The sequence below is a fragment of the Zonotrichia albicollis genome, chromosome 6, assembly GCF_047830755.1.
Source record: "Zonotrichia albicollis isolate bZonAlb1 chromosome 6, bZonAlb1.hap1, whole genome shotgun sequence".
NCBI classification, from domain to species: Eukaryota; Metazoa; Chordata; class Aves; order Passeriformes; family Passerellidae; genus Zonotrichia; species Zonotrichia albicollis.
The window spans coordinates 20,165,959-20,193,266 of NC_133824.1; the positions used below are offsets into that span (position 1 = coordinate 20,165,959).

Genomic DNA, 27,308 nt, shown 5'->3' on the forward strand with positions numbered 1-27,308 from the left:
TTCTACTGCTTCTTTCCCTGAGGCCAATAACTGGAGGCTAGTTATACTGAAATTCAACAAGCCAGAGGAAAAACACCTGTTGCATGTGATTATTCGCTATTAAGATGTAATGAATAATTCAACATGGATATTTTAAAAAGTAGCATCCTTATCATCCTTCTCTGTTCTTAGGAAAGTGTCTGTAGAGGAAGAGAGAGGGGTCAGGTTAACCTGTGTGGCTGTGTCCTATCAGATCTATTAGTCCACCCACTTTGTTATGCCCACCGAACACACAATTGGGCTGATCACAGAAACAGCAGCGATACAGCTTCATTAGAATCATGGAATGGTTTGGGTTGGCAGAGACCTTTAAAGGTCATCAAGTCCCACCCCTCTGTAAAGAGCAGACAGGACTTCAGCGAGCTCAGGTTGCTCAGAACCCCATCCAAGCTGACCTTGAATGCTCCCCAGGAGAGCATTCTGCTGATTTTCTACATTGTATTATTACATACATGGAAGTAAGCAAGCTGAAAATACCCAGCTGAGCATGGTGATGGATTTGTGCAGTGATCATTCCAAATAAGCAATTCCAAAGCTAAGGCAGAGTAATTAAGGTGAATTTAATAGTTATATGATTAGTGCTTCATCTGAAATAATTTCCCATTTCACAAACGTCAGCAGGTGAGTTCCTGTTGGGTGCAGTGGAATCTGGATAGGTATTATTTAGCAGGTCAGTGATTCAGCATGTCTTACAATAATTCCTGTAATGTTAAAATTTCATTAAAGACAATATAGGTCTCCTGCATCAATGCCCCTTCGGGACTGACAAAGCACAAAAGATTTTAAAGAACTCAAATGTGCCATCTGACTAATAAAAAATTACAAGCATACACCTTAAAAGTATATCAAGAATGCTTAGCAGGTTGCAGCACTGGGCTTGCATGAAATAAGAGAAAATTTCTTACCAATATGCATTTCTTATACATACAAAATTTCTTACAAATATACATTTCTTACCAGGTAAATATACATATTTATTTCTTCTCAAACAGCATATGAGGCAAGTTGCATGTTTTCAGCCTCAAGGATGTACAGAAAGAGAGAAACAGAAGCTCTATTCATTATTAGCAGCAACCATAATAATAATTGTTTTACATCCTGTGATTCCTGGAGCACAAACTAAGCCATCCAGACTCTATCCTCATTCAATTTTACCAAGCATCCTCCTGAAATTCAAACTCGGCTGCTGTAAATATAAATCACCAGAACTTCCATTTCTAAAAGCTCATTCACTCAGAATATGACTTACAGGGACAAGGTATAATATTCTTTCTATAGCTCTACACATTTACTGGAAAGACAATCAATAGTACTTATGATTCACAAGGGGAAATAATGCTTTTGTTTAGATCCTGCCTACTGGCAGATCAGGCAATGAACTCAGTAATATTTTCAATGATTTTTAATATCCTTTCACAAACCAATCATTAAAGTCATAGCCTCAGAGGATGGTCTAATCCTGATTAGACCTGTACAAAAATGCTTGTGTTCTGGGAAAACAGATGCATTGTAGCACTGGGAGTGGTATTTCCAATGGTTTCTATGTTTCACATTACTTATAAAAAATACTGTAAGGAACTAATTTATTTCTGCAAATCAACATTTCTTCTCAATACTATGCAAAAAACTTTCCTCCTTTACAGTTGGGTAGAAAAGATGTTATCAAAATCCTCATTGTGGAACAGTAAGGAAGCTCCTCTCCCCACACCTTCTTTACTTTTTTCCTACAAAATGCTCACAACTACTTAGTTTGCAGCCTGTGTCACAGCAATGCTAACGTATTGTAGCTGGCTTTGCAATCATAAGTAACTTTAAACCAGCTACCGATAGCATCTCTGAAAATTGAGAGTTCTGCTTTCTTTTAGATTTAGGACTTAAAAAGTTTTCACACATTGCAATTGGACTGGTGAGAAAGATTGTGGATGGTCTCTATTTTAATTTTCACAGCTTTCTCTAAGACATTTCAAGCAATATTTTATGTTCATGAACATTGTTAGCATGGTTCTTCTAGCAACTACAATTTTCATGTTACCAGCCCTCTCTCCACCTGAGAAATCCATACCAGGTCAGAGTAAAGTCAAGTTGAATGAATTTTACCTTAATCAGGAGCAAAAGTTGTTCCTAAGATAAATGTTGGATTTGCATGATCAAGTTAAGATTCCTTATTTTTCCTAGATTATTCCAAACTTTTTCTGGATTAGACACCACCTTCAGTTCTGCTGCTGAACTTGCATAATTGCACAAATTCCTCTGGTTTGTTTTAAAACCTTATTTCATCAGGATCCCCTTTATAGTAACACACATATTCACTAAGCGTTTCCCATTTTCTTTTCCCATATCATTTATGAAATTTTTAGCATCTGTCATCTTCCAGAAGTTGTTCTACTCTAGCCTCACTCAGAAGATATGCAAAATATATGGTTTTATGGTCCTGTTCAGCTCTTCTAACTCTTCTGTATTCATTCAGAGAGGAAATCAGCAAACTTAAAGCAATAATCAAGATGTGAAAGAATTATATGTCCACAACTGCTGTAACATTACTTTTGTTTTGCTCTCAACCCCTTTCCTAAGTTTAATTAAATTCTCTTTGCAGTGTTCTGTTGTGTTCCCCGAGAACCCAACAAACGTTTCATAGAATTCTCCTGTGGCACTGCAATTCTGTTCCTTAGCTGTCTCTTAGCAGTCTCCTTTGGCATCCAGCATCCAAGTCCTCATCATCACCACAGCATCTGCACTTCTGCTGAAGAAAAGCCACACAACATAATTTTGCTTCCCAATTGCAGTATCTTCCCTGCAGTGACCTCCTCCATGTCTCATGAGTTGTTTCACTGCATGAGTTGATAGGAAAATCACCATAATTGCATTTGGCACTGTTACCAACCCATCTCTTCCCATAATGTCGTGTGATGCCATGTGTCTCAGAGTGCCCACCCAGAGCTTCCAGTGACACACACAGCCAGGCTGCCAGTGACACCTCTTAGGATGGCTCCACTTACACACAGGAAATTATTACTCACCAAGAATCCTAGATGTTTTGAACAATATGAAATCCTACTCTAAATTTATACCTAAAATATGACATCCCTAAAAGTTCAATGATGTTAGAACTGTTAATTCAAAATGAGGATAGTGGGTTTCAGCAGTCACCTGAATCACAAATTATTTCTATGTTGTACAGATGAGATCATCATATTTCTAGCACCATTACTTTTCCTAAAGAGCTTGACTGGCAAAATACTGCTGCAAGCTGCAAGCTACAAACATGTGAGAAATAAGAAATACACCACATCATTCTGTACTCATTTTACCCCTCCTATATTGGTTTGTATTTCTATTGCACCCTTCACCATTAAATTACTTAAAAAACAAACAAAATAACAACATTCTATCAGAAGACTGAGTCATTATACGATAATACCAATTTAAAAATCATTTTACCTTGAATCGGTTTATTTGGAAAAAAAGTATTGGATAATATAAAATAGTGCTTTACATTGAACACTGAAAAATATATGTGGAAGCAGAATTTACCCCCCTAGCATCTGTGAGGTTTACCTTAACCTCTTAGTGACAAAGTTCTACTACATTCCATGTTCTTCTTCCTTAGTTCGGTGAAATATTTAATCTCTTTTCTGCTCCTCTTTAGTTTCCCCATTCAGAATATGCCATACATTGAGAACATGATCTGATTTCCTCACATGGTCAAAAGGAAAGACAAATCCAGGTTCTCTTAGGGCACCTCAGTGCCCCAGGCTAGAAGAAATGGCATGTGCTTCTTCTTATGCCTTACAAGAAGACAATGGCTACCACACATTTCTTTTTAGAGGGGTTGGTAATATTAAATGCATTCCAGAAATACCTGCAGCCTCAAGCCCTTGAGAAGGAAAGTGTCTACTGTCCAGTTTGTGATTTTGATTACGTCTGATCACAGAACAGAGACACTTTGGAGCTTGTCCAAAAAAAACCCACCAAAACCTGGAAAGATTTAGCTTAAAAGATAAGAATTCTGGTATCTTCAACATCAGCTGGCAAATCAAGCAAAGGTTTTAAGCAGTAAAATATTGGATACAGGCATCTGAATTCTAACTAAAGTGCCTAGAAGTCCTTTCTCGGGTCTGGCTCCAAATTTCTTTAATTATATGAACAGGAAGGAAGAAAATCAAAACTTCAGGTGCAAATGTGTCTGGAAATAGACTTAATCCATCACATTCACATTATGTCATGCTGAAACAATATAAGAAGCCTTCTCTTACTTTGAAGAAATCCCAGCTGCAATATTTTAGCTCTACTTTGCAGGCTTTTATCACAGTTTTAATGAAGTATAGTTGGTTTTGAAGTAAAAGTCTCTCGGTTTTCATTAAAAGAATTAGATTCTTGTCTTGCACTGCCTGATCAGCTTTAAAATAGGACTTAGTTCTCATTATCCTCTGAACAATATATTTTAGGGAAATTAATTGTAGTGATACATTTTAACCTGATGTCACGACAGGCTCATTATCAAGAGCAGCATGCTAGCAGGCAAAGATGGATTATCTAAAAAACAGCCTCGTGGGAAGGAAGTTTAAAAGATTAGGCTGTCTGTTGGGTAAAGGGTCTTTTCACCAAAGTCAAGAGCCTTTGGAAATGCTCTACATTCACTTTTTAATAGAAAATACACCTTTAAGTTCTACAGAAGAGGCTGTAAATACCACAATTGTAAGTTCTTAGACCATTATTCATCGGTAGGAGGTAAGCAAACATCTAAATAGAAGGTAACCCAGAAGGTAACTGCCTGCCTTCTGTGGCCCCAGCACTCTAGCTCTCAGAGTGGGAAGAGGTCAATATTTCCCTTGAAAATTTCCCATTTTGAGCAGATACATGGAACACATTAGGAGAAGATAAAGAGAAAATAGTTATAGTTTGCTGCCCCTGGTTAAAGTTCTACCACCTCCAGATGTCAGCCTAATGAATTCCTAACATTCCGTTTGCACCAAATCTCATCCTGCTACATTTGGCAATTGTGTTGTTGGCTATTGCATCCTGCTTCTTGCCTTTGGCACTTTGTGGCAGGGCTCTTCCATGGGGCTTCTCCTGCAATGGAGATGATCCCTGGGGATTCTGCCCCATCCCTCAAGCAGGAGAATGCCTGCCCACCCTGTGGTGGTCAAGAGTGCCCAAGAAAGACTTGAGAAGGTCGCTCCTCACAGGGAAAGGCTGCACTCCCCACTGTCATAGGTGTCTGTGCACCAAGACACAAGTTTTGTCCAGGTCCACCACCCTCAGCCAACCTTCATCTGACAGCTCATAACCAGATTGAAGGCTGTGACTGGGGTTACTCATGGCTGGTGAGGTAAAAATTGACACCTCACAATACTGCGCAGCCAGCCCTGCAGTCACCATTAGCAGTGCTTCCCTAGAGGGAAATAGGGAGATACCTTAATAGGAAAATACGCGATTTGCTTTAAACAATCTTAACCATGGAAGAATTACTGATGCAGCCTAGTGGCTTGACTAAATTGCCAATGAAACAGGCTTGAGAAAAATCTGTCTCAGGCACTTTTTCAGAGAGAGAAAAGAGCATGTCAGTATTTTTGCAATCTCTCCAGCACTGCGAACCATTAGGAACCAGAAGATTGTTCTTACAAAGATGAAACTGCATGGAAATCTAATAATTAAAACTTAATAACACAGAGACTGTAAAATTAAAAAAAAATAAATAAAGCCTTGAAAGAGACAAAAAATAACCAAAGAAATAATATTAAAAACTTCTTAAAGTATTGTTGAATATGTATAGTTACCATAGGGAAAAAAAAGTTTAAAAAGCAGGCCGCAGGAGAAGGAAGAGACTTTTCAGGAAGAATCTGGAGAATCCAAAATGTCTTATGAGAGAGAGACATGAAATGTCTTCTCTATACAAGATTTATATAACAGGGGAAACTCCCAGCAGGAGACCACCTCTATGATTAAAACCAGAAAAAACAGTATCAACAAATTCCACTAGTTGCCAAATGTTTTTCATTACTTCCGCAGTGGAGGCTTCTGCCTAGAACTACAAAAAATGCTTTGACAAATAGCTTCCAAAAACTCAGCTTGAGGAAGCTACAGAGTTGTTTCATTTATAAGCAGGGACTACAAATCACTGGCAAAAAATGTGGCTTCCCAGCTGCAAGACAAAACACCCCAAAATAGCGCACTCAATTAGGTGGGATTTTTGAAGGAGTGGTTGCTGCCTGGCAAAAATGAGGTTGCTGATTAACATAATATATCAGGCAAAGCACACTGAAGAGCCAGCTGCAGATTTTGTAACAGAAAGAGGCAACAACTTTGAAAGGATCTCACTCTTTGAGATTATACACCATTGAAATATTTTATTGATGGTGGTGGTTAAGCCTCTCTACAAGCTCAATGAACACTAGCGACTTCTGTAGAAAATATTTTATCAGCAATCAAAGCAGAGATTTCTCAACTTTCTGTTTCCCATTTCTCCTTCTCTTTTCTTTTGCCTTTCCCTGTGTACACATGAAGTGGAAAAAGGAATAAAAAATCTGGATATGTAGGTAAATGCCCAAGCATGAATGTAAATACCTTGTACTAACTTTAAAGAGCACTGCTCAAAAATAAACAGTTTTATGGAGATTTAGATTTTCTGAATGGATAATTTACCATTGGAATTTGTAACCAAACCTTGATTTAAAATGAAAATGCATTAGGGTGAATCTTGAACTGTAACTTTTAGCTTCTTTCAGAAAGAGTAATAAAAAAAACTAAAATACTCATGGATATTGAAATAAAATTACAATGAATGTAAATCCTTGTGTTGTGCAGTTACTATACTCAGTTACCTTTTAATATGATGAAGTTCATTTAAACAGAGTGACTGGAGATCCACTATCTTTTCTAAAACTTAAACACAAACTGTCTGTGAAATTAGGTAAAAAATATCTTGAATAGAGTGACAAAATGTGGAATATTTATTTTACATGAACATGCAAGGAGAATTTCTATGTTTGTGCTTTGAATTTTCTTCAACTTTTCTTCCAGGCACCAATTTTGCAACCTTTCAGCAGAAATTTTGAGAATTCAAAATAAATAAAGAAATAATAAAACGAATTTCATAAATAAAGAATGAATTACTCAAGATACTAATTTTTTAATCAGATTTTCATTGGAAGGATGTCTGTGGAGAGTTCATAGGAACAAGAATGTGATTTATTCTGTGACCTTGAGAGAATTCTCCCTGGCTTTCTTTGTTACATTTCAACTCTGAAGTACTTAAGAGCACATCCCTGAAATGCCTCTTTACTACAACTCAATAACAATTATTCCTGACTTGCCTGCAGATGCTGCTGCAGCCAGTATCTATGCCAGATACACAGAGAAGGGCTGCAAAGACTTGTTGCCATTTAGGAGGACACAAAAGGGAATTTGCTCATTAGGGTCAGGGTTGGTGCTACACAAAGATAATGGTAGGATACCAAACTGCAGCAGAAAGTCCATCAAAGAAATTGCCATCTATTGTTTTCTTATGGATCTGGAACAAGTGATGTAACCTCCACCACAGGAGAAATGAAGATATTTCAGAGCAAACATATCCAATTACTCAGATGGTAGAAAAAACAGCGGCAAAAACAGAGACTACTGCTAAGGAACAAGTGACGAAATGAGATTTAGTCAAAACCACTTCTCCTCTGACCAAGAATTATTTAGAGGAAATTCTGTGTACATAAAGAGAAATTTGTGGCTTTGGAAGGAGACAAATTGTAAGTGACATTAGCTTTCCAAGCAAAAACAGGTTGAGGGAAATGCCACTAATAATTCAGAGGCTTGCTACTCCCCAATAAAATAACCAATTGATATTTTTACCACATAACTGTTAAAGAAACTGGACAGAATTCTATTTTAGCCTTGGTTTTGTTATTAGTGAAGACATTCATAAAAGAATTTGGTCACAGGAACCCATAAATTGAATGGTGTGAAGCTGGTGCCATTTAAATGGAATGGAAGAGCAAACAAGAAGCATGGGCTGTAACTCAGTAAACTGGGGCATAAGCAGAGGTTTAAGTAATAAACTGGGGCATTAGCAGAGGTTGAAAGAAAGCACCCTGAAGCTCAGGGCAGAGTGCAAAACCTGCCTAAGAAATTGAGTAAGTCAGTCTAAGCAAAACTAACTGCTGCAGTTAGAGCAGGGCAAGAGCAACGTAAATCAAAGCTGCCACGGATGTTTACACTGCACTGTTGTTGCTGAAAGAGTTGCAATGCTCATAACAGAGAAAGCTCCAGCTCAGAAGGACAAACTTTAAGGAAGTGAGGGGACCAGTGAAGCCAGCCAGGCAAAACAGCTCACCTCTATCTCCAGGAAGGTGGGAGTGTCACTGAGTCAAAGGTGCCAATCTTATCTGCAATTCATACACTAAGGCAGAGGTTTGTAGGAAAAGTCTCAAAAACATTACTGAAGATAAGGAAATGACCAAAAAAAAAACCCCAAAAAACAGTCAGCCAAGAAACAAATATTTTGCTGGTCAAGAGGTGTAAGAATAAAGTAAAGATATTCAACATTCAAAGGAAATTAAAACAATGCCCTCTAGTCATAAAACGGAAAAACAGGGAAAGAGAAAATTAATCTGATTATACATGAAGGAACAGTTATTAAGAGACACATGCATACTAGGACATGCATGGGACACTAAGGGACACCAAAATTAAGCAAGTACAGGTCAGAAAAAGAACATGGAATTTATCTTGGAAGTCAATGTCCACATCTGAAGGGCTCAGTTATCTCTTTAACTGAATTTCAGAAGGAGGGACGCAGAAAATTCCAGACCTGATACCGAACATTAGGAATAAATTTATTCAGTTGAATGCTACTGATTAACCAGAAAATCATGTATGTTATAGGTGTATGTGAAGTAGGAGGGAAGGAGAAAAAGGAGTGGTTGGGACCATGACAGGCCCATTAGACTGATCCAAACAAAATGCAAATCTGTAGAAAGAGTTTTGAAGGGGAGAACACTAAGACCTGAAGGTGCAATGAAAATGGAATGGAATATAACATGAGCTTGATCACTAACAAAATCTTATCTTCTTTTTCCAAGGCACCCAACTCTAGCCAAAGGTAGTGCAGTACACCAATGCTGATTGGAGGTCAGTAAAACATTTGATTCAAAAAAATCAAATGAGAAATGGCTAGTGGTGCTAGAGAAAATGTTTGTGGTTTTTTTTAGTGATCTAGTAATCTTGATAATAATGTGTAGAAATGTCATGTATGCCATAGCTATTAACCAGGCAAGACCTAAGGAAAGACTGAGAGTTTCTTTTCTCTGCCCAATAATAATAATTTCATTTATATTGTTTAATGTTTTCAATATGCTTACCAATCCTGGACTAATGTTTTGTCCTTTAGATGAGAAAGACACTGAGAAAATGGAAGATCATAATTTATGGCAAAGTAGAAAATTCTTTTGAAAGCAATGCTCAGCCTGAAATTCCAGCATCTTGCTACCTGAATTCCCAGACAGAGAACAGTTGTCTTTAGTGAGGCAGCATTTGTTGCTGTTTGCATACTTGCATATGACCACATAAGACACAGGAGGAGAAATCAGTCTATTGTGCCAATTATAACAGAGGTATTGTTTATTTGGCTTCTCCTTCCTCTTCCCATTGTTACCAGAATGCTATTGTTACCAGAATGCTATTGAGGAAGTTAGAATTTACTGCCAGTTGTTCCAGCTGTTTATTTTCTGTCAAACACTTCAGAGGAAATACTTAGCCTTTGTCAACACATTTGTTTGGTGCTCTACCCAGATGTACACGGTGGCACAGCCGGGCAGAGGTGGTTAACACTGCCCAGGAATTCTCTAGCTGAGGAAGCTGGCTCTCTGCCCTGCCTTCAGCTCACCTGGGGCTACCAGGCAATGAGAGGAGCTAAGGGTAACTCGAGCTGTCATCCACACTTAGCAGAACACAGACCTGACTCTCATTGAGCTCCCTTTCTAAATGTCATTTATTTTTTTGCCAGTTTGGAGGACTAATGAAGTGAACTGTGAGAAAACCCTTCTAGGGACTGGCAAAATATCTCACTCACCCTTGTATATGTCTCTGTTTGACTTAACTTCTGTGTGAGAGCCACACATAATGACCAACCCACCAGTCTGGGCACCTTAACAGATTACCAGGCAGAGGGCCTGATGTGCATCCAGCTGCCATGGAGCAGCATATCCCTTCCACAGAGCTTTATGACATCACACGACTCACTGGCATTTTTAATATGGAAAATCAGCTTGGATTTTTTTCCTAAGAGAGAAGAAAATAGCCATTCTGCAAAGAAAATAATGTATAAATGCTTTGCTAGGTTTTACTTACAGAGTTTAGCCTTTGTTGCACTGTGGGTCTGACCAAGTACATGCTTTTACAGTTACACACAGGTTACAACAGCATTCACAAGGGGGCCGTGCATACTGACATTGAGGTAATGCAGCCATTGCTGGCATGAATAAGCCAAGTAAGTAAAATAAACTGCAGACACTAACAAAAATGTCTTTTTTCCCCCCTCAAAGAAAATGAGAACATAAAATAATACTGGGATAACCTGGAAGCAGAACATCTATAATATAGGAAAATCCTCCTGAAAGCCAGCTTCCCATGCTAGCTAACCCTAAATTCAGAAATAAACCCCCAAAAGCAGGGGAATTTAAATTAAAGCCAGTGTCAGATAGAAAGCCTCTGGGATATATTGTCAAAGTGACTCATGAGGTTTAAAGTCAATAGAAGTTGACGAGTGAGACTGAAATTCTGTGTAGTACTTTAAAAATATACCCTAAGGTACTAAGCAAAGAAATCAAGAGCTAATCCCTGCATACAAATACCATGCTGCAAACATTACTTCTGCTTTTTTTTAAGAAAAGGTCACAGGGATTAGATTTTTCTGCCTGTCCTGGAGGGCAGAAAATATTTGGAAAGAAGCCTGCCCTGCAGAGAGAGGCAGCCCAAATCTAATGGTTTAAGTGAAGTTTTGGTGGTGTCCAGCTCTCCTTTTATTCCTCTTCACTTGAGATTATAACAACCATTACCACTGATATCGTTATCTGTAAAGCACATGCCCACCTGCTGTGTGTGCACTTTCAAACTCTCAATCCATGTACAAATTTAAGATGATTTTTCTTCTCACTTCTCCCTTCTCTTTTCATCATAAAACAAGGACATGTAATAAAATGATCTCTGGCTGAAGTCTTTCTGAAATCAGGATACTTGATTGTTAAACATATGCAAAAAATTATTTTGTTTACAACTGATTTTTTTAAGTATTTAGTTTTCAGATTGTGGTAAAATCAGAGAACCAAATGAAATTTCAAGTAATAAAAACCCCAGAATGCATGCAAGCATCTAACAAAACCTATTGAATTGTTTGTTCTTCTGAGTCATGCTGCAGTTGGGAATGAGGCAGAGACAGAAAGATGACCTTTCTATTTACTGAACTCAGTGCTGCTGGTGCTTAATGGAATTTGTATCCTTTTAGTAACCATTTCACTTTAGCATCATTTTCTATGCCTAATTTCTCACACTTTTTATTTAACATGGACACCAGTAGGAAAATGGGACACTTCCTTGTGGACACTTCACCTGCCCCAGCTGAAGTTTCTGATGTGGACTGGGAGGACGGGGATTTTGGCACAGGGATGGCATTCTGGGCTGTGCTGAGCCCAGGCTGAGATCCCTGTGAGATAGCTGAGCCCAGCCCCGAACAATGGCTGGCTGCCTCTGCTGGGTGGGACACACAAGTGGGCTCCTCTTCCCTGCTGGGAGATCCTGACTGGTTTCTCTCCAAGAATGTTCTGTGTGTTTACAGAGCAATTGTTGCAGTGGATAAATAAATAACCACATGCTGTAGAGACTTTTGGGCAGCAGCAGCATAAATGGTCACTTCCTCAGTTACTTCCTATGAGCATGGCCATGTTATCTTCATCACAAGGACTACAGGCAATAATAGACTATACTACTATTCCAAAAAGCAAGAAAACTTCATCCATCTTCCTAAAATCCATGTCTTTAAACTTTGCCTGGTTATTTTAGCTGCAAATTATGGCTTAAGAAATTATTCCAGCATGAGGAATCTCTAGCAGGCTGCTGCAGTGACAGTCTGGTTTTGAAAAGCAACATTTGAAGGACAAAGCCGAACAAATTACAGCAGGACAGTACTCCTCTAATGGCAACATTTCCATCTCTCCACCTGAAAGACACTTCTTGAACTGGCCAGGCCCTGAGAGGTTTTCCAAAGAAGTATTTCTAGACAATATTTCCAGCAGTGCTTTAGGATAATGCTTTCTCGTAAAGGAAAAGTTTCAGTTATTGTCTTTATCCAAATTCCACTCAGATGAGCTGCAGATGAAGCTATTAACAAAATGTCCTTGATTTAGGCTTATAAGACTGTGGCATTAAAGTCACAAAGGAGCTTCTCTGACATCTACACTGGCATAAAAGCCATTAGCAGTGGCAAATTAGTGGGAAGTATCAGAGTGTGCAGTTCTGCCCCAGCTCCTGTTGGATGTTCTGGTGTATGGACACCCAGCCTTTGCTCTGCCATTCCCCAGGGTCCCTGGCACAGGTGCCGCCTCTATGGAGGGAATGGCTCCTGCGCCACACTCTGAGCACAATCCACCCACTTGGTCCCTCTGGAGAGCCACTAAGAGCTGGAGTGGGCACTGGTGCAGCATGGAGCACTTCCACTGGAGTGGTGAGGAGCAGCCATGGGAATAAGCACGAGCCAGCCAGGGCAGAACTGTGCAGTCAGCTCCCAGGGGATGGGCTAATTGAGGACTAGCAGATGGCAGGTGCCACCAAGCAGGAGCTGCCACACTTAATGCAGTCCAAGCAGGCTTTAACAAACAAGTACTCTTAAGACAATTTTTATGCATGGCTCTCTTACTGGAATAAGTTTGTTTTACCCATGAGCAATGCTAAGTGTTGCACAGGAATTTCTATGTAATGCCTCCAAAAACAGGTAAGTAAAAACATTTTTCTGCTACTAACCCAATTCAAAAAATACCCATCCTCCCAGAAATAAAAGGTGTCTGTAAATGGATTTCTGCACATGCATTGCTCCTACTTCAGCCTCGCTGGAGCTGCTCTGCTCTCCCTGGCAAGCCCTGTGTCGAGTCTCACTGGAACACGTGCAGCAAACACACTAAGGGGAATCACAGCTTGTAACCTGGGCAGTAAAAGCTCTGCCCAGGCTGACAGACCAGCACCACAGAATTCAGGCCTGGCTGTGAGCCCTGCAAGGCTCTGGGGGAGCAGGTTCACAGAGCCAGGGTCCCAGACACGCTGCTAGACTGGAGTGCAGAGGCTGTTTGTTCCCTGTGTAAAGCAAAGCCTGGCCTTTAACATCTTTTTGTTGCATCACTGATTAAATGGTGATTGCTGCAGACATGAATTTACAGGAAACCTGGACCTGACACAGTGAATATTGTTGCCTGGAATTAACAGTGAGATTCCTGACAGAAAGAAAAAAAACCCTTTTTTAATCCATTTTCTAATCCATTATTTCATTTCAAGTACTTTATCTTTCTACTTCATTGCCTATTATTAGTGACTCTTTTTCCTTATGCCCCATTCAAAATGAAAAAATGTTTACACTGATTAAATTCTGCCAGCAAAAAGTTTGCATACAGGGAGTACTTGAGGCCAGCTTTCACTTATCACTTCAGCAGAGCTGTTTCTCCTACATTCAGGAGAAACCACCATTTTCCTTTCCATACCACCATTGTGAACACTCTAATCATAAATATATATGTCTACATACACATACATAACTTTTGTTTTACATGTAAAATGACTGAATGGAATTGTATTTTTAAGCAGCAGTGTTAGCTTTCATTTGCAGTGAGGCCTTCTACCACACCTGATAACATCTGAAAGGGAAAGAAAAGGAGACTTACAGAACAATCTGCAATACCTGAAAAGATACAATAGATGACTCTATGTTAATGGATGTGCTGTGTATATAGAGCTATATATATTTATAGGCTCATATAATGTATATGTATTAGAATATATAAATATATTAGAATACATAAGTTTATGAATGCTAAACAGTCTCCAAGTTTTTACTTAGATACGCATGATTACAATTTGAATCTTTAAATAACGTTTATGACAATTAACTGCCTAATTATATAAATTAATGTCTCTCTTTTCTCATCTATAAGTGAATAGCAGCTTTGTTTTCAGCTATCTTACGCTTAAATTACACATTTCAAAAGTAGTTTTGTATGCCTTTGTATTTATTTACTTAACGCATTTAAGAGTAGACTATAGTTCTTCCCCTGCATTTGAAATGCAAATACTTTAGTGGCAGTCAAATATTATTGTGATTTTGTGATTAAAACTTGACATCAATTTCCCCACAGACCATTCACCTCTAGGAAAAAAGTTCATACAGTCGGTTCTTTCTTCCCTACACAGTAATGCTCTTATTTTATCTGACATTTGCTAAAAATAAGTGTGACTGAATGAAGGATTTAGGTCACCTAGTGACTTTACCGGCGCTGGAAGAATATTCAAGATAGAAAGTTTGTGCTGGCGCACAGTGAGCAGTGCAGTGTCACTGTGGTACAATGTTAGGCTGGGCACAGCAACTGGCAGCAGGGCTGGGGCAGAGCAGGGTGCTCGGCCTCGGTGCCTGCTCCACACGGCTCAGCACGGCTCAGCACGGCTCAGCACGGCTGCTGGGGGATACACAGCCCCCCTCACGGCCTTGGGCCCTACCAGAGCTCGGGATCCCCTTTGTGCTGCCCCAGGTGCTTTGCCTGGCGAGAGGAATGAGCCAAACTGCGAGCAGGCACTGAGGCAGCGATACCGAGCACTCGCTTCTGTCACGTCACTTCACTCCCCAGGTTTTCAGCCAGCTCCATTCTCAGTTTTAGAGCTTCCTGCGGAGTCAGGAGCTGCACAAACCTGCACATCTTTTTTTAATAGGCAAACCTGATATAGACAGTTTTATTTATTTGGGGAAGCAAAGGCTTCGTCATAAAGAGCAACAAACTGTTAGCTACAACAGTGAGTCCAGATGGGGGAATACTGATGAGCTTTGACCTTTGTATCTATGATGACTGAGCAGCGTGTAAAGAAGAGGAGGCCTGCTCCCTGAGTGCAATATATTCTTTTTAATAATACTTACCTCCTTGCTCAACTGGTCTTTTATCATGACAACACACCCTGTCTTTGAAAACCAATCATTGTTTGGTGTTCCTTGTTTTGTTCTGACTCCAAAAGCGCGGTACTCTTGCTAAAAGAACAACATGCTCTTTGTGTAAAACTCACACAAGCTCTTCTGAGTGAAGGAACAAGTTCAGGATCCAAATCTAGTTTTCTGTACATACACCCCTGCCAGTGCTTCCCCAGTTGTAATGCTTGCAATGCTTTTATAGGCATCTAGGATTTACACCACCACATCAATCAAATAAATCTGCTGCACACCGAGTTTGTAGGTGTGGTGGTAAAAGAGCATATACAAATATCTCACATTGCTGGAGCTGTCACACCAGCCACAATCAGCCCAGCTCATATGAAGCATTATACTGCCACAAAACAATCAGAGTGACCCAGAAAAACTGCACGTACAGAAATCTTTATACAGCCATTACACCAGATCTGAATTCAGCCCCGTGCCTGTTTGATAAATGATGAGCTTTCTATTACAGTGTTTGATTCACTGGGATGAGAGTCATGTGCTGAAAAACTCTGTGAGTCAAGAATCTTCCAGCACAGTGAGGAAATGCATCAATAATGAGAGAGCAAGGACAGGTCACTTGTGGCAGCAATGTGGGACTTCACAAGCTGCACTCAGGATGCAGCACTTTTGCCATAGTATAGAAGGAGCAGGGGTCATGTGTGTGCTGTTTCCTACTGGTTCAGCAGAGTAAGATACATTTTCTTTAGGTATGGAACAAAAATGACTCGTGAAAAACTGGGAAGGGCAGACATTCCACAAGGAGTTTCTGTCTTCTACTTTCACACTGTAGAAATCCAAGAAGGAATTAAATCCACTCACCAAAGTGAAGAAGCCTCCTGATATCAGGGCTTTCCAGGACCCTTCCTCTTGAAAGCAACAAATTTCACTGAATACACACCAACAGGTTTGATCTTCCAACACCCTTCTCAGGAATTTTACCAATGGAATGCAAAAACAACCCCAGAGAGTGCCTCAAGGACAACTTAAATCCACCTAAGTCCTTCCCCCTTGTTCCTATTTGTGTGTTCCTAGCCTTGACCAACTTGACCAGAAGGCTGATCTAACCATGAACTAATGACTTTTCCTGTAGGATAGGTTTTCATCACTTCTCTGTAACAATTTGATCTGCAACCACAGGGTCAGAAGTGAGGTCAGGGTCTCAGCAAGTTCAGTCTGTGGCCTGAGATGTTCTGGATGGGCTTATTCAGTATCTTCAGTTTCCTAACATTTTGTAAGGCAAAGTCATAACCCATCTCAAAGAAATTTTTCTCAGTTGTTGCAATATACAGTTCACCAGATAACTGGTCAGTGCTCATACACATTCATTGTACTGAGACTGTTCTCTAAATTGAGTGTATTTATGAGCTGGTAGTCTAATGAAGCTCACATGAAATTAATATAAATGCAAAACTCATCACAAAGTTGCCTTACTTTTGCAGAAGACAAAATCTAATTTCTTTGGCCATAGCAAACTTACCATGTCTCCTGGGCAGCTTTATTTGTGACTGAGCTGTGTGCACAGTGATCTTTTCAAGCGCAGCAGCTGCCCTGCTGACACGTGCAGTACCCTGACCACCAAAATGAGTGTCTGTCTGTCCTGCTCTCACTGGCCCTGAACGCTTCATTGAGTTTTGATGACACAAGATTCCATTGTGATCCTGATGGACTGTGTTGATTGTTTTGTTCTTCACAGAGGTGAAATCTAAAACAGAAATTCTGTTCTGAACCTCAGAGAGATATGAGCAAAAGATCTGTATTAAGATGTTATATTTCACAAAACTGAAGGCTGTAAAAATGAGGCTTTAGAATCCTCCTCTCAGGCATACAAATTCCTGCTTGCAGTTTTGTTTTCATTTTAGTAATCCAAACAGTTTCCAAAATAAGGACAAAGCTGAAAACAGAGTGCTTCTGTTTAATACTGTAGGACTTTTTTAAGGCAGCTGCTAAAACAATGGCAAACATGTACATGAACATAAAGTTTCTGGACATAACACTGCTTTATCTATCAATGCTTTAACCATGAGTGGAGAAAAGAGGACACAGAGGGCATGAGGCCTTTCAGAGAAGAGGCATTACACATTTTAATGCAACCTGGTTAAGGAGAGGGAAAGCTTCTATGAGTGACAAAATTTTTTACAAAGTTCAACCTTTTTGAAATAAATTATTACTGTGCTTCACTTTAAATGACTGTATAAAGTTTACAAGGATGTTTTAAGGTACCTTGTTCTTTATTTCCTGTGGCTGTAAATGCCACTTCAAGAACCAGAAAGTAAAAAAAAAAAAACAAAAAAAAAACAAAACAAACTTGGTAATTTTGCCTAAGGAAACACTGTTTTTTATCTAGCACACCACTAGAGAAGTGTTTAGTCTTTTCTACTGTATTTTAATAGTGCACAAGCAGGAATACATCTGTGAGGGTTTTTTTAAACCACTTTATACATTTAGAACTAGATTTGCTACAAGTCTTCAAATGCAGATTTGTACATGAAAACACCCAATGTCACATGGACATGCAGATCCTTGACAGGTCCAGCTAAAAGGCCATACCCTTCTCACTATTCAGCAGTGCTCTGCAAAACAAAGCCGAAAACCCAGGGCCTAACAGAGCACTTACCTTGTGCTAGGAATCCACAGCACCATGTCCCACAGCCCCTCAGAGTGCTGGTGTGTAGCACAGGCTGCTGCTCACTTCCATACTCAGTGCATTTCTGAAAGTCCCCTGCTAAAACAGCGCCCATTTCTCTGTCCAGGGTAAGAATTTGTGTTGCATGTCACCCATTTAACTCTCTTCTTCCGTGTCTGAAGCAAGGCCAGGCAAGTGGGAAGAACATCTCTGCTTTTCCTTACTGAATCCATTTACAGCACTGGAAGAAGCAGAAAGCAGTTTAGCATCTAAGCTATTTTCCAGACCCTGAGAAAGGATTTCTGTGGTGGAGGCCCTGTTTGCTTTCTTTCTGTTCTTAGACTGCCATGGCTACAACAGCAGCATTACTACAGCAGAGCAGATACCTCATGTACAGCATAAACAGAGCACACACATAGAACAACTAACTGCACTGAAAGGAGGTGGTCTGAGAGGTCTAGATACCTCCCAAAATTATTAATTATATTCAATAACAATATTCATAGAGTTCTTTAAGGCCTGTGTAGGAAAGCATTCCTAGAAACTCAGAAACCTGAATGTCTAAAATCAGGTGTGTGTGCGCTCATATTTATCTACAGGTTTCTTTGATTTCTGGCAAGTTTGGAGGGCCTGCAAGGACAAAGCTGCAGCCTTGCCCACATCTCCAAGCAGCCTGCAGAGCAGAGGAGGGCAGGGCCTGCCCGTGCAGACCACAAAGCCACAAGACAGCTCCTGCACCCTGCCCTGACCTGCCTTTCCTCCCTCCTCAGCACGGGAGGAGCTCTGCAGCTGGGCACAGGGAAGGGGGGTCCCAGCAGCACAGGGTGCCAGCAGCACAGCCAGCCCCTGCCACGAGGGCCAGAGGGCACAAGGGTAGTTTGTGCCACTGCTCTGTGCAGGGGGCTGGGTCTGAGCTGCCCCAGCTCTCAGACACACATGCATGGCTTTCAGGTGTTTCATCTCATTTGTCTTTTATGAGATGGGCTGAATACAGCTGAAAAATGTGTGGTTTGGGGTTTGCTAATATAGATTTCAGCTTCTGAGAAGTCAAGACGAGGAGATTTAATCTGTACCCACACAATTCATACACAAGCACATACAGATATGATATAGCACGCTGACACCAAATGTCAACATTTGGCTATTCCACTCATAAAGAAAATCTCTTTCAAGCACACAAAAGATCTTCTTTACAAGCTTTTATTTTTTTATTTTTATGATTCAGTTAAAGAAATTATCAAATATATATTCTTTCCTTACTCTCTTCCTTCTCAAGTACTGTTCTTATTACCAGTGTTCCTCATTATCAGAGCAGATATGAAGGAAGCACTGTGAATAAACAGAAGGGAATTTGGACTTCAGGACACACTTTACTGCAGGCTTTTATCATCCAATATAGTTTGCTAGAACACATCTTTTATGCCACTGTTCCTTCCCCAAAGACATTCCTCATTACTGAATGCTACATGTTGCCCCGTTGGTCTGGAAGAAACATTTCATTAGCTACAATATCACTATAGATTGCATCTAGTTGCCATAGAAACTTTACAGAAGAAGCTTGGGTTTAACCCTTGGAATAGACTGGATTTTTCATCCTTATAGCATTATAACTTTAAAAGATACCATGTCTTTTATTGACCTATATTTTTCAGTATAAAAGCTGACAGCTGCTGATAATTCATATAGGGCTGATGACTGTGAAATATTTTTATTACAATATCTACTATTTAACTGGGACAATACATTGAGGGACAAAATTGCTGTTGACTTCTCTGCAACTGTGATTTCAACCTCAACCACTCAAGGCTGAAGGCAGCTGTAAAAGTCACATAGAAAACTACTTTTACTGCTATGCTTTGGGATCAGGGAGAGCCAGCCAGCACAAGTGGGTGCCAGGCATGGCTTTACCATAACTTCTGTTGGCCACAGTTTGTTTTTGAAGTGGGTGTAAGAATATTGCCTATTTCTGAGGTGCTTAGAGATCCTCAGGTAGAAGGTGACTGTTTATGGACACTAGTTTGTTTTCTTCATAAGGATAGAGGATGCTTAAAGAGATTTTTTTTTCTTCTGCAAGTAGAAACAGCCCTTCAGCCCAAAGCTACAGATTAATCCATACATCAGCCTTTGCAGCTTGCTAAGCAGCAGCACTGCTACTAAAATGGGGCTTTTTTTAACCAAGACTCGGTCTCAGTGGGCATAGAGACACTAAACTTCATAGTATTTTCACACTGGAGCAATGCACTGCCGGGCTCCAGATCGCACCACTTGATCTGATAGCTAAATAGCTTGCTCAGTGGAGAAACATCAGCTCTCTCTAAAGCTGGAGCCACAATCCCGTATCTGTCTGCACTTCAGACCTGAGCAACAAAGGATTTTTTCTTTACTGGTTTCACTCCTGTAAAATGAAAAGCCTGAATGAAGATTATGGCACTACCCCACTCACAGAGGCGTTCGGATAAATTGTGCAGTGGATGCTATTATCACTCAATAAAGAGTTTCTTCTGCCCTACCAGGCTACATAAAGAAATGTGAAAAGCCTAGTCTCCAAAAGGTCTCAAGTTCTCCATCTCTCTTTTTCTTGTGTTCTCGTTTCCTCTCTTATTAGAAATACCAACATCAACAAATGATAGTTTAAGGTTACAGCAGTGGAAGGGCCTGGCTTCCTCTCCTGCCAACATTCTTTCCAGGGTGGCTTCTGCACACTAGCACTTTTGTTCTTTTTGCTACAAGCTCCTTTCAATTTGCAAAACTCAGACTCTAGTTACAGCTGGTTTTGTTCCGAAAGAAAAACTGGAGGGGGATGTGTGTGCATGTGTGGGGATGGGGGAGCCCAGGCAGTTCTGTGACTATTCTATGGCAGGGTTGTGGTGGGGGTTATATTTAGCTTGATAACAGAGGATTTGTTATTAAGATCCTTTTAACTACAGCCCTTACTCATGTTGGTGGACCAAGTAGTATCACTGAAGTCAATGGGCCTGTGGAGCTTTATTATTTCAAATCACATAAAGATCACTGAAATAGGAATGATCATAATGAAACACTTTCATCATGAAGTCAATGGGTCTATTTGTACAAATGTTCACAAGCATGAATGAGAATTGCACGATTTAGGCCAATACATACTATTTTCTGACAAGTTCAGTATCTTTCCTTGATAAAAACTCCATGAATAGCACTGTCTCACATGTGCAAACTACACAATGAACCTGCTTCTGCTTGGAATATCTAATTTGTCTCAGTAGCATGTCTCCAGAGGAATGCATTTAACTCTTTGGAGACACTACTGGATTAGGACAAATCTCATGCTTTAAGCTGATTGACTAGGGATGGTGCAAAATAAAGGATCGTCTGTCCTTGAGAAACACTGGTTTTAAATAGCACTAAGTTATTTGCAATGTCTTGCAGCTGAAGTAGCGCCTCAAAATGGTGCACCTGTGGAAATTCACATGGAGGAAACAAGATCCAGTATGAGAATTCCTATTAGAGGACAATCATATAGCTTGAAATAATGAGGTACCACAATGAAAGCCAGCCAGTGAATACAGAACCCATTTGCAAGTAGCTTTATATGCAATTAGCATTCAGTGCTTTGAGGCAGGAAGGCAGCTTTCTACCCAGTTGTACATTCAAATTCAGTATTACAAACAACAGCAAACCTAGTAGGCACTGGAATTCTGTAGGAGCTATCCCACTGAAGGTAGTCCCAGAATCATGAATAGGTAATTTGGCTGTGACAGCAAAACTGTAAACAGAGAGCTGCTTATCAAACATCCTACTCTGGATGAGGCAGATTCTTAGGTTGTGACAGGCAGGCACCTTGTTTTTCCAACAGCATTTCCCATTACACACTGGATAATTCAATATACTGCCTTTCTCCTTTTCTACTGGCAGCTACATTTCTTCCATCTCTTCTATTTTTTCCTAAAATGACACAGCTTGAACAGAAACTCGTAGTTGCAAAAGGGAAGGACAAATGATTGCAACAGGCTTCATGTTTTGAGCAAATAACCATCTGAAAAGGACTGAGGCAGCCTCACACCTGGCCTAGCTGGAATGGGAGTGCATGACCCAAAGGACTGAGACTACAGAGGAGCAAGCCCTTCCACAAGAGTTAAGGAGATTCCTTCTGCTGGAATGTGGGATACATGGCCTTGTTTGCTTTGGAAGTGTAGCAGCTTCAGTCCGTGCAGAAAAACATGGCATTAATTCTCATCTCTGACTGCAGGAAGTTCATCTAAAGAGGTCCAAAACCCATGAGGAAACCACATTGTTTCTTTCAATAGTGAGCCACAGTCTAATTCTTTGCCTGGCTGCAGTATGTCTGAGTTACTCTGGACATGTTTGGATGTAAGAGGATGACTTAGGCTATTTTTCTGGACATCTGGTATCCTGGTTGAAAAAGATAAGAACTAAACATGATCATATTGACTCTAAATGACTCTAACATCTAAATGTATGCACAGTAAATCTGAAATATCCAGAAGTTGGATTTATGGCACATGAATGACATACTGTGCACACACAAATGTTTTCCTTGTTGAAATCCTGGACAGAAATAAAAAAGCTCCACATTTTTTAAAGAGGTATATTCTGTAGGATGAAACTTGTAATATCTGGAAAAGTGAAAATAATCCAATGGTCTGCAGATGCCAAAGATAACCAGATAAGTATTTGTGATACTCTATAATTCAAACACAAAATCATTCTCTGAACCAATAGGAGTTCATCCCATTATCTCATTGTGTCATCCTCATAGGACAGAGCAGTGAGGACAAGCACTGTTGTGACCTTTCCCATGCTCATCCATCCCTGCAAAATCCCCAACAACCCTGGAGTGAGCAGTCCCACAGCCAGGCAATTGTAAGTACCTCTAATACTGCTCCCTCTGGTTCAGCAGTTCTGTTTTGCCTTTGACTTGAGCCTCCTAGAAAACTGTTCAGATTCTCAAGCACTAAATGTTATATTAATGATTAGGTTAACCGGTCCTTGTACTTTCAAGATGCAGCAGAAACATCTAAGAGAAAAGTCTGACCTGAAAAGTCCTTAGATTCTGACTCAGTAGGATGTACATTTAATGCCAGACAGGATTTGTGAGTTTATAAATCTGTTGTCTGCCACAACTCTAAAACTTAGTGTACCTAAATTATCTAGCAGATGCATTTCTACAGCAATTCTACCTGCAGACATCCTGCCACAGAGAGACCAGATGTCAGTTCAACATCAGAAGGAACACCTCTGAGCCCCAGAAGTGCAAATAGCTCTTATACCAAAAAGGAAGAACATCTGTCTAAACAATCTTATAAAAACACTACAGCATTCTAGAAAAAATAGCCCAAAAGCATGTAGCAATTACAGAATTCTACTACAGAATACTATAGGCTATCATTTTCAAGTTACTACTTGTTTGAGTTTTCTAAAACCTGCACCTTTTGAAATATACCGAGGCATCTTTTCACAGTCCATTAAAGCCTGGTACCCAAAACTCTTATCAACCAAAATCAAGCCATTTGTGAAAATCAAATACTTCTGGAGGAAACTCAGAATTCTTTTTCAGGATAAAATTATTTTTATCTGCATGTGTATTTAAACTAATTTTAACAACAAATTGGTAGTTACCTGTAAGATATGTCAGAAGAGCTTGTATATGGATGATGTTTGCATTGAATTTTATTTAAGAACAGTATATACACCAGTAACACTGAGCACTGTAGTCCAGGATCAGTTAGATGGTGAGATCTATACAATCTGACTTCGTACAGATTTGCAGGTGTGCTGCTGTACAGCAGAAGGCACTCAGATCTGTGCTCCCATTTCCCATGCAAAACAGGGTGAGGTTTAACTAGGCAAGCCCACTAAGGTACATGAATGAGAAAACAGCTGGAAACCTTCCAAAAAAATGAAGTGCTTTAGAACTAGAATTGTATTACTACTGCTAAGTTGAATTAATGAAGTTTTTTCACTCAAGATACCCCCAGTTATGGAACAGGAATTTTTGTCTCACCCCACCTTTAGACTTGGACTTTGACAGCTACACAGGGCAAGTATCTCAAAAAGGAAAATTAACAACTTGATAATATAAATTCTAAGGTATGTGAATTCCACAAAAATGGGTATCTATGTGTATTTTCTTAGAAACTGAAAAACAAGTAGTTAAAATTGAATCCTCTTTCATTTGCCTTTTCTAAAATTCTCGTCATATTGACTAATCTGCACAGCATAGACACCCAACTGTTGTTTGTAAATAAATGGTTAAGGGATTAGAAACATACAGCAGTCACCCTGCCAGATTTATTGATGAGTCCTCAAACACGCAAGCCCTTGTAGAAGGATTTCAGTAAACAAAAAGCATTATGTATCTATAGAGACTGAGACAAGAGCTAATTGCACTTGCCAGATTGCAAACAGCACTGTACAGAGGAAATAAATACGTGTTTAATTTCTAAAGGTGAATTGGGTTCAACATCTTAGCCATCCTGTTGCCTAGTGACTCCTGGTCCTAAGCCCACTGCTGCATGTTTTATAGAGAGAAATAGGAGCTAATGAAAAGGGTTCACAGACATCAGCTGACAGTCCCAGCAACCACCTCAGCTTTCCAGCAAAAAACACTGCAAAGGCTGGAGCTGGAGTGCTCATGAGCTTTCTAAGCTGCCATAAAAACTCACATTTAGATCCTCTTCTAGACATCAGCATCCATGTCACATTTCTCTGTCCTGCACATCATAAAAACACATCATAAAACTGAACAGGCCTTCTGATATTTCAGTGTGGCTGAGCTCAGGTGAGCAGTCAGCAATCCAGAAGCAGCAACCACAGCAAGGGCAAGGCTTTCCACTCTTCCCTCCACCACACACCATTCACATCAAGCTCTACCCAAACAGTAGACTGAGAAGGGAACAAAGAGCAGATGGGAAAAAAAAAAATAGAAAGCAGGAGTAGCTCCCACCTACTTTTTGCTACCACCTACACTAACTACCATCTTCCTTCTCAAAGCCTTCTCTGGCTGTTTAGCAAAACTGCTTCCTGCTGCTAGAGGAGATTGAATGAAATAGTCTGAACAAAAACACTTAAATGTTCAGTGGGACAAAGAGCTTAAAAAACCAGTCTAATAGCCTTAGTAAAGACACATCCTGGGAAAAAATAAGCTTCAGTTTCTCTTCCACTAGGGATATTTGTGTGTAGAAAAGCAATGTTCAAAGCAAAGTTCAACTGGTCTGTCTTGGGCTACAGATGTACAGACAAGTTACATTCACTCCATGCCTCTTCACAAGCCAAAAGAAACCACAAAAATTAATGAACAGATTAAGCAACATCTCAAGTTTTCTCCATGGTGAAAGATTGCACTGAAGCACTGTTAGTGATGTACAATGGCCATGAGCAATCCCTTTGGAGCTTTTCCCTGCAGTGAGAACAGCTCACCCCGACCGCACCCGCAGGCTGTCATGTCGTGACAGAGGTTCTTGCCCAAGGACATCCTTGCTGTCCCACAGTCCTTGCTCAAACAGCACGGAGCCTTGCTCAAAGAGCTAGCAGGGACTGTCATACCCTGCGTGCTGGTGAGCAGCATCCTGCAGGAGAGTCAGTGAGAGCCCACAGTGCTCCCCAGATAAGCAGCCATTTCTTGGTGGGGAGGACAAAAAAGGCTTCTCTGTTCCTCTTTCTTTATGACTGGGTTGAAATTATCCAGTAAAATACCTACAAAGGTGAATCTTGATTCACCAGAGGGGAAAAGATTTATTCACAGTGGTAGATTTTGTTCCATGCTTCTCCCTTCGTTGTAGGGCAAAGAAGCATTACCACTCTTGCTAAATGATGGAATTTCCTGTTCTGGTTAGTACCACAGTTAAGGCTTTAAATTAACCCTCAGCTGAATGTTTTCCTGGTTTAATTGCCAGGCTTTGGAAAGAGGCCTAGCACCCAGGCCCTGACAGGAGTGCAGCTATGCAATATCCAGCTGGCTGCAGTCCCAAAGCATTAGAGCAGCCTCTGAGGAGAGAGATTTACACTCCTGTGGGATGAAATACTTGTAGCTTCCCTTGCAGAGCTCCACCATCCCCTGCTACTGCTACCCGTGCTTTCCAAGTGACCGGGTTTTTTGTGAGCCTTGCCAAGCCTTGGGAGAGCTGGCCTGGCTGCTCTGTCAGTCTGCAAATGCTGCTGGAGGCTGCAGAGTGCTGGGATCTGCCCTGCATGCAGCCTTGCCTCATGCTGGCTGAAAAATCTTTGCAGCTGAGCTTCTCAGTGAGGAAAAGCACTACCCCTTCCTCAACAGAAACAACAGTTTCTGATTTTCTGTGGTTTAGACAAAGTATTTTCACTACTACCAATGCCTAGAGTTCACTTGCTAATCTACATCCAGAAAAAAAGAATTCACTTCTTATTAACATCAATGTGATGGCTAATGCGCATTCATTCAACTTGATTATGATGATGGTATAAAGCCCCTGTTACTCTTTTCAGACTGCTGCTTTTTAGGCACAGTGCTAAATTCTGTCCCCAGCTCATTTGATTACTGTTATTTTACTCCTAAGCTGAGACTGAGGTAATAATTAGCTACCATCTTTTATTTTTGAAAAATGCTCAGTAATATTAGTCTCCTTTGGCTTTTTTTGCTTCTCCTGGGTTAGAAGGGATGACAGAGAGACTCAATTATTCACATGGAAAGGCTGTAGCAGACTCAGTTATTCCTCTGTAGCGCATCCAGGGCTGTTGTGCCTATGTCACCCGTGTCCTCCTGGCCGTCATTGTACTGCCCCATTTCCTGAGCATTCTCCTGAGGAGTTTTCAGGGAGTTACTGGCAAAAAATCTCCTGTGCAAACCGTGCTGAGTACAGACCCCAGGCATAAAACTCAGTTCCTAGTGATGTACACCCACTCCCAACCACCCCATTGGTTTATGAGCAGACCCCTTAGAAGGCTATGGCAGCAATCCATCAGGTACAGCAGCAGCCACAGGTGTTCTGGGGGCCAGCTCCATAGTTTTCCTGGTGCTTGCACAGACTGTGACTATTCCCAGAGCTGATTTTACCAAAGAAGCTGCTTGGATTTCATCATAGTGATAGGGCAGGAAGAGTCAACATCAAGTGACTTAAGCCAGAAGCAACCCTGGCCTGCACATCAGTACTTCGGACCTGGGACTGAGAGCAGATCCTCAAAACACAACACCTGCTGCTCAGCCATGCAGCTAAGCCAGGATGCCTTTTCTCCAGCAGGCAAAAAGGAAGTCTCTCAGCCCTCAGAGAGCTAGAGGCCCTTCTAAGAGAATCTGACCTCCTCCTCAAAGGCAATACAAATGGAAAAGTACAGGGGTGTCAGTGCCAAGCTCCTCAGTTTGCTTGGGAAACAGCTGTAGCAGTTCAAGAAGAAAATATGTCACAGCTGCTCCAGACAGTAAATTCCTAGTGTTTCAAAGTGATGAGAAGCAGAAGATGAATGCAGGAAAAC

General features: G+C 40.5%; 1 protein-coding gene across 1 annotated transcript in view; it reads right to left on the minus strand.

Moving 5' to 3' along the window:
- Positions 1-17,620: 17,620 nt before the first annotated feature.
- The window catches only part of NUBPL (NUBP iron-sulfur cluster assembly factor, mitochondrial), a 118,122-nt gene continuing 108,434 nt past the window's right edge, over positions 17,621-27,308 (minus strand). Inside the window, exon 12 of the mRNA XM_074542705.1 lies at positions 17,621-18,108. Coding sequence (XP_074398806.1) covers positions 18,088-18,108 — 21 coding nt within the window. The 3' untranslated portion in view covers positions 17,621-18,087. The remainder of the gene's footprint in view (positions 18,109-27,308) is intronic.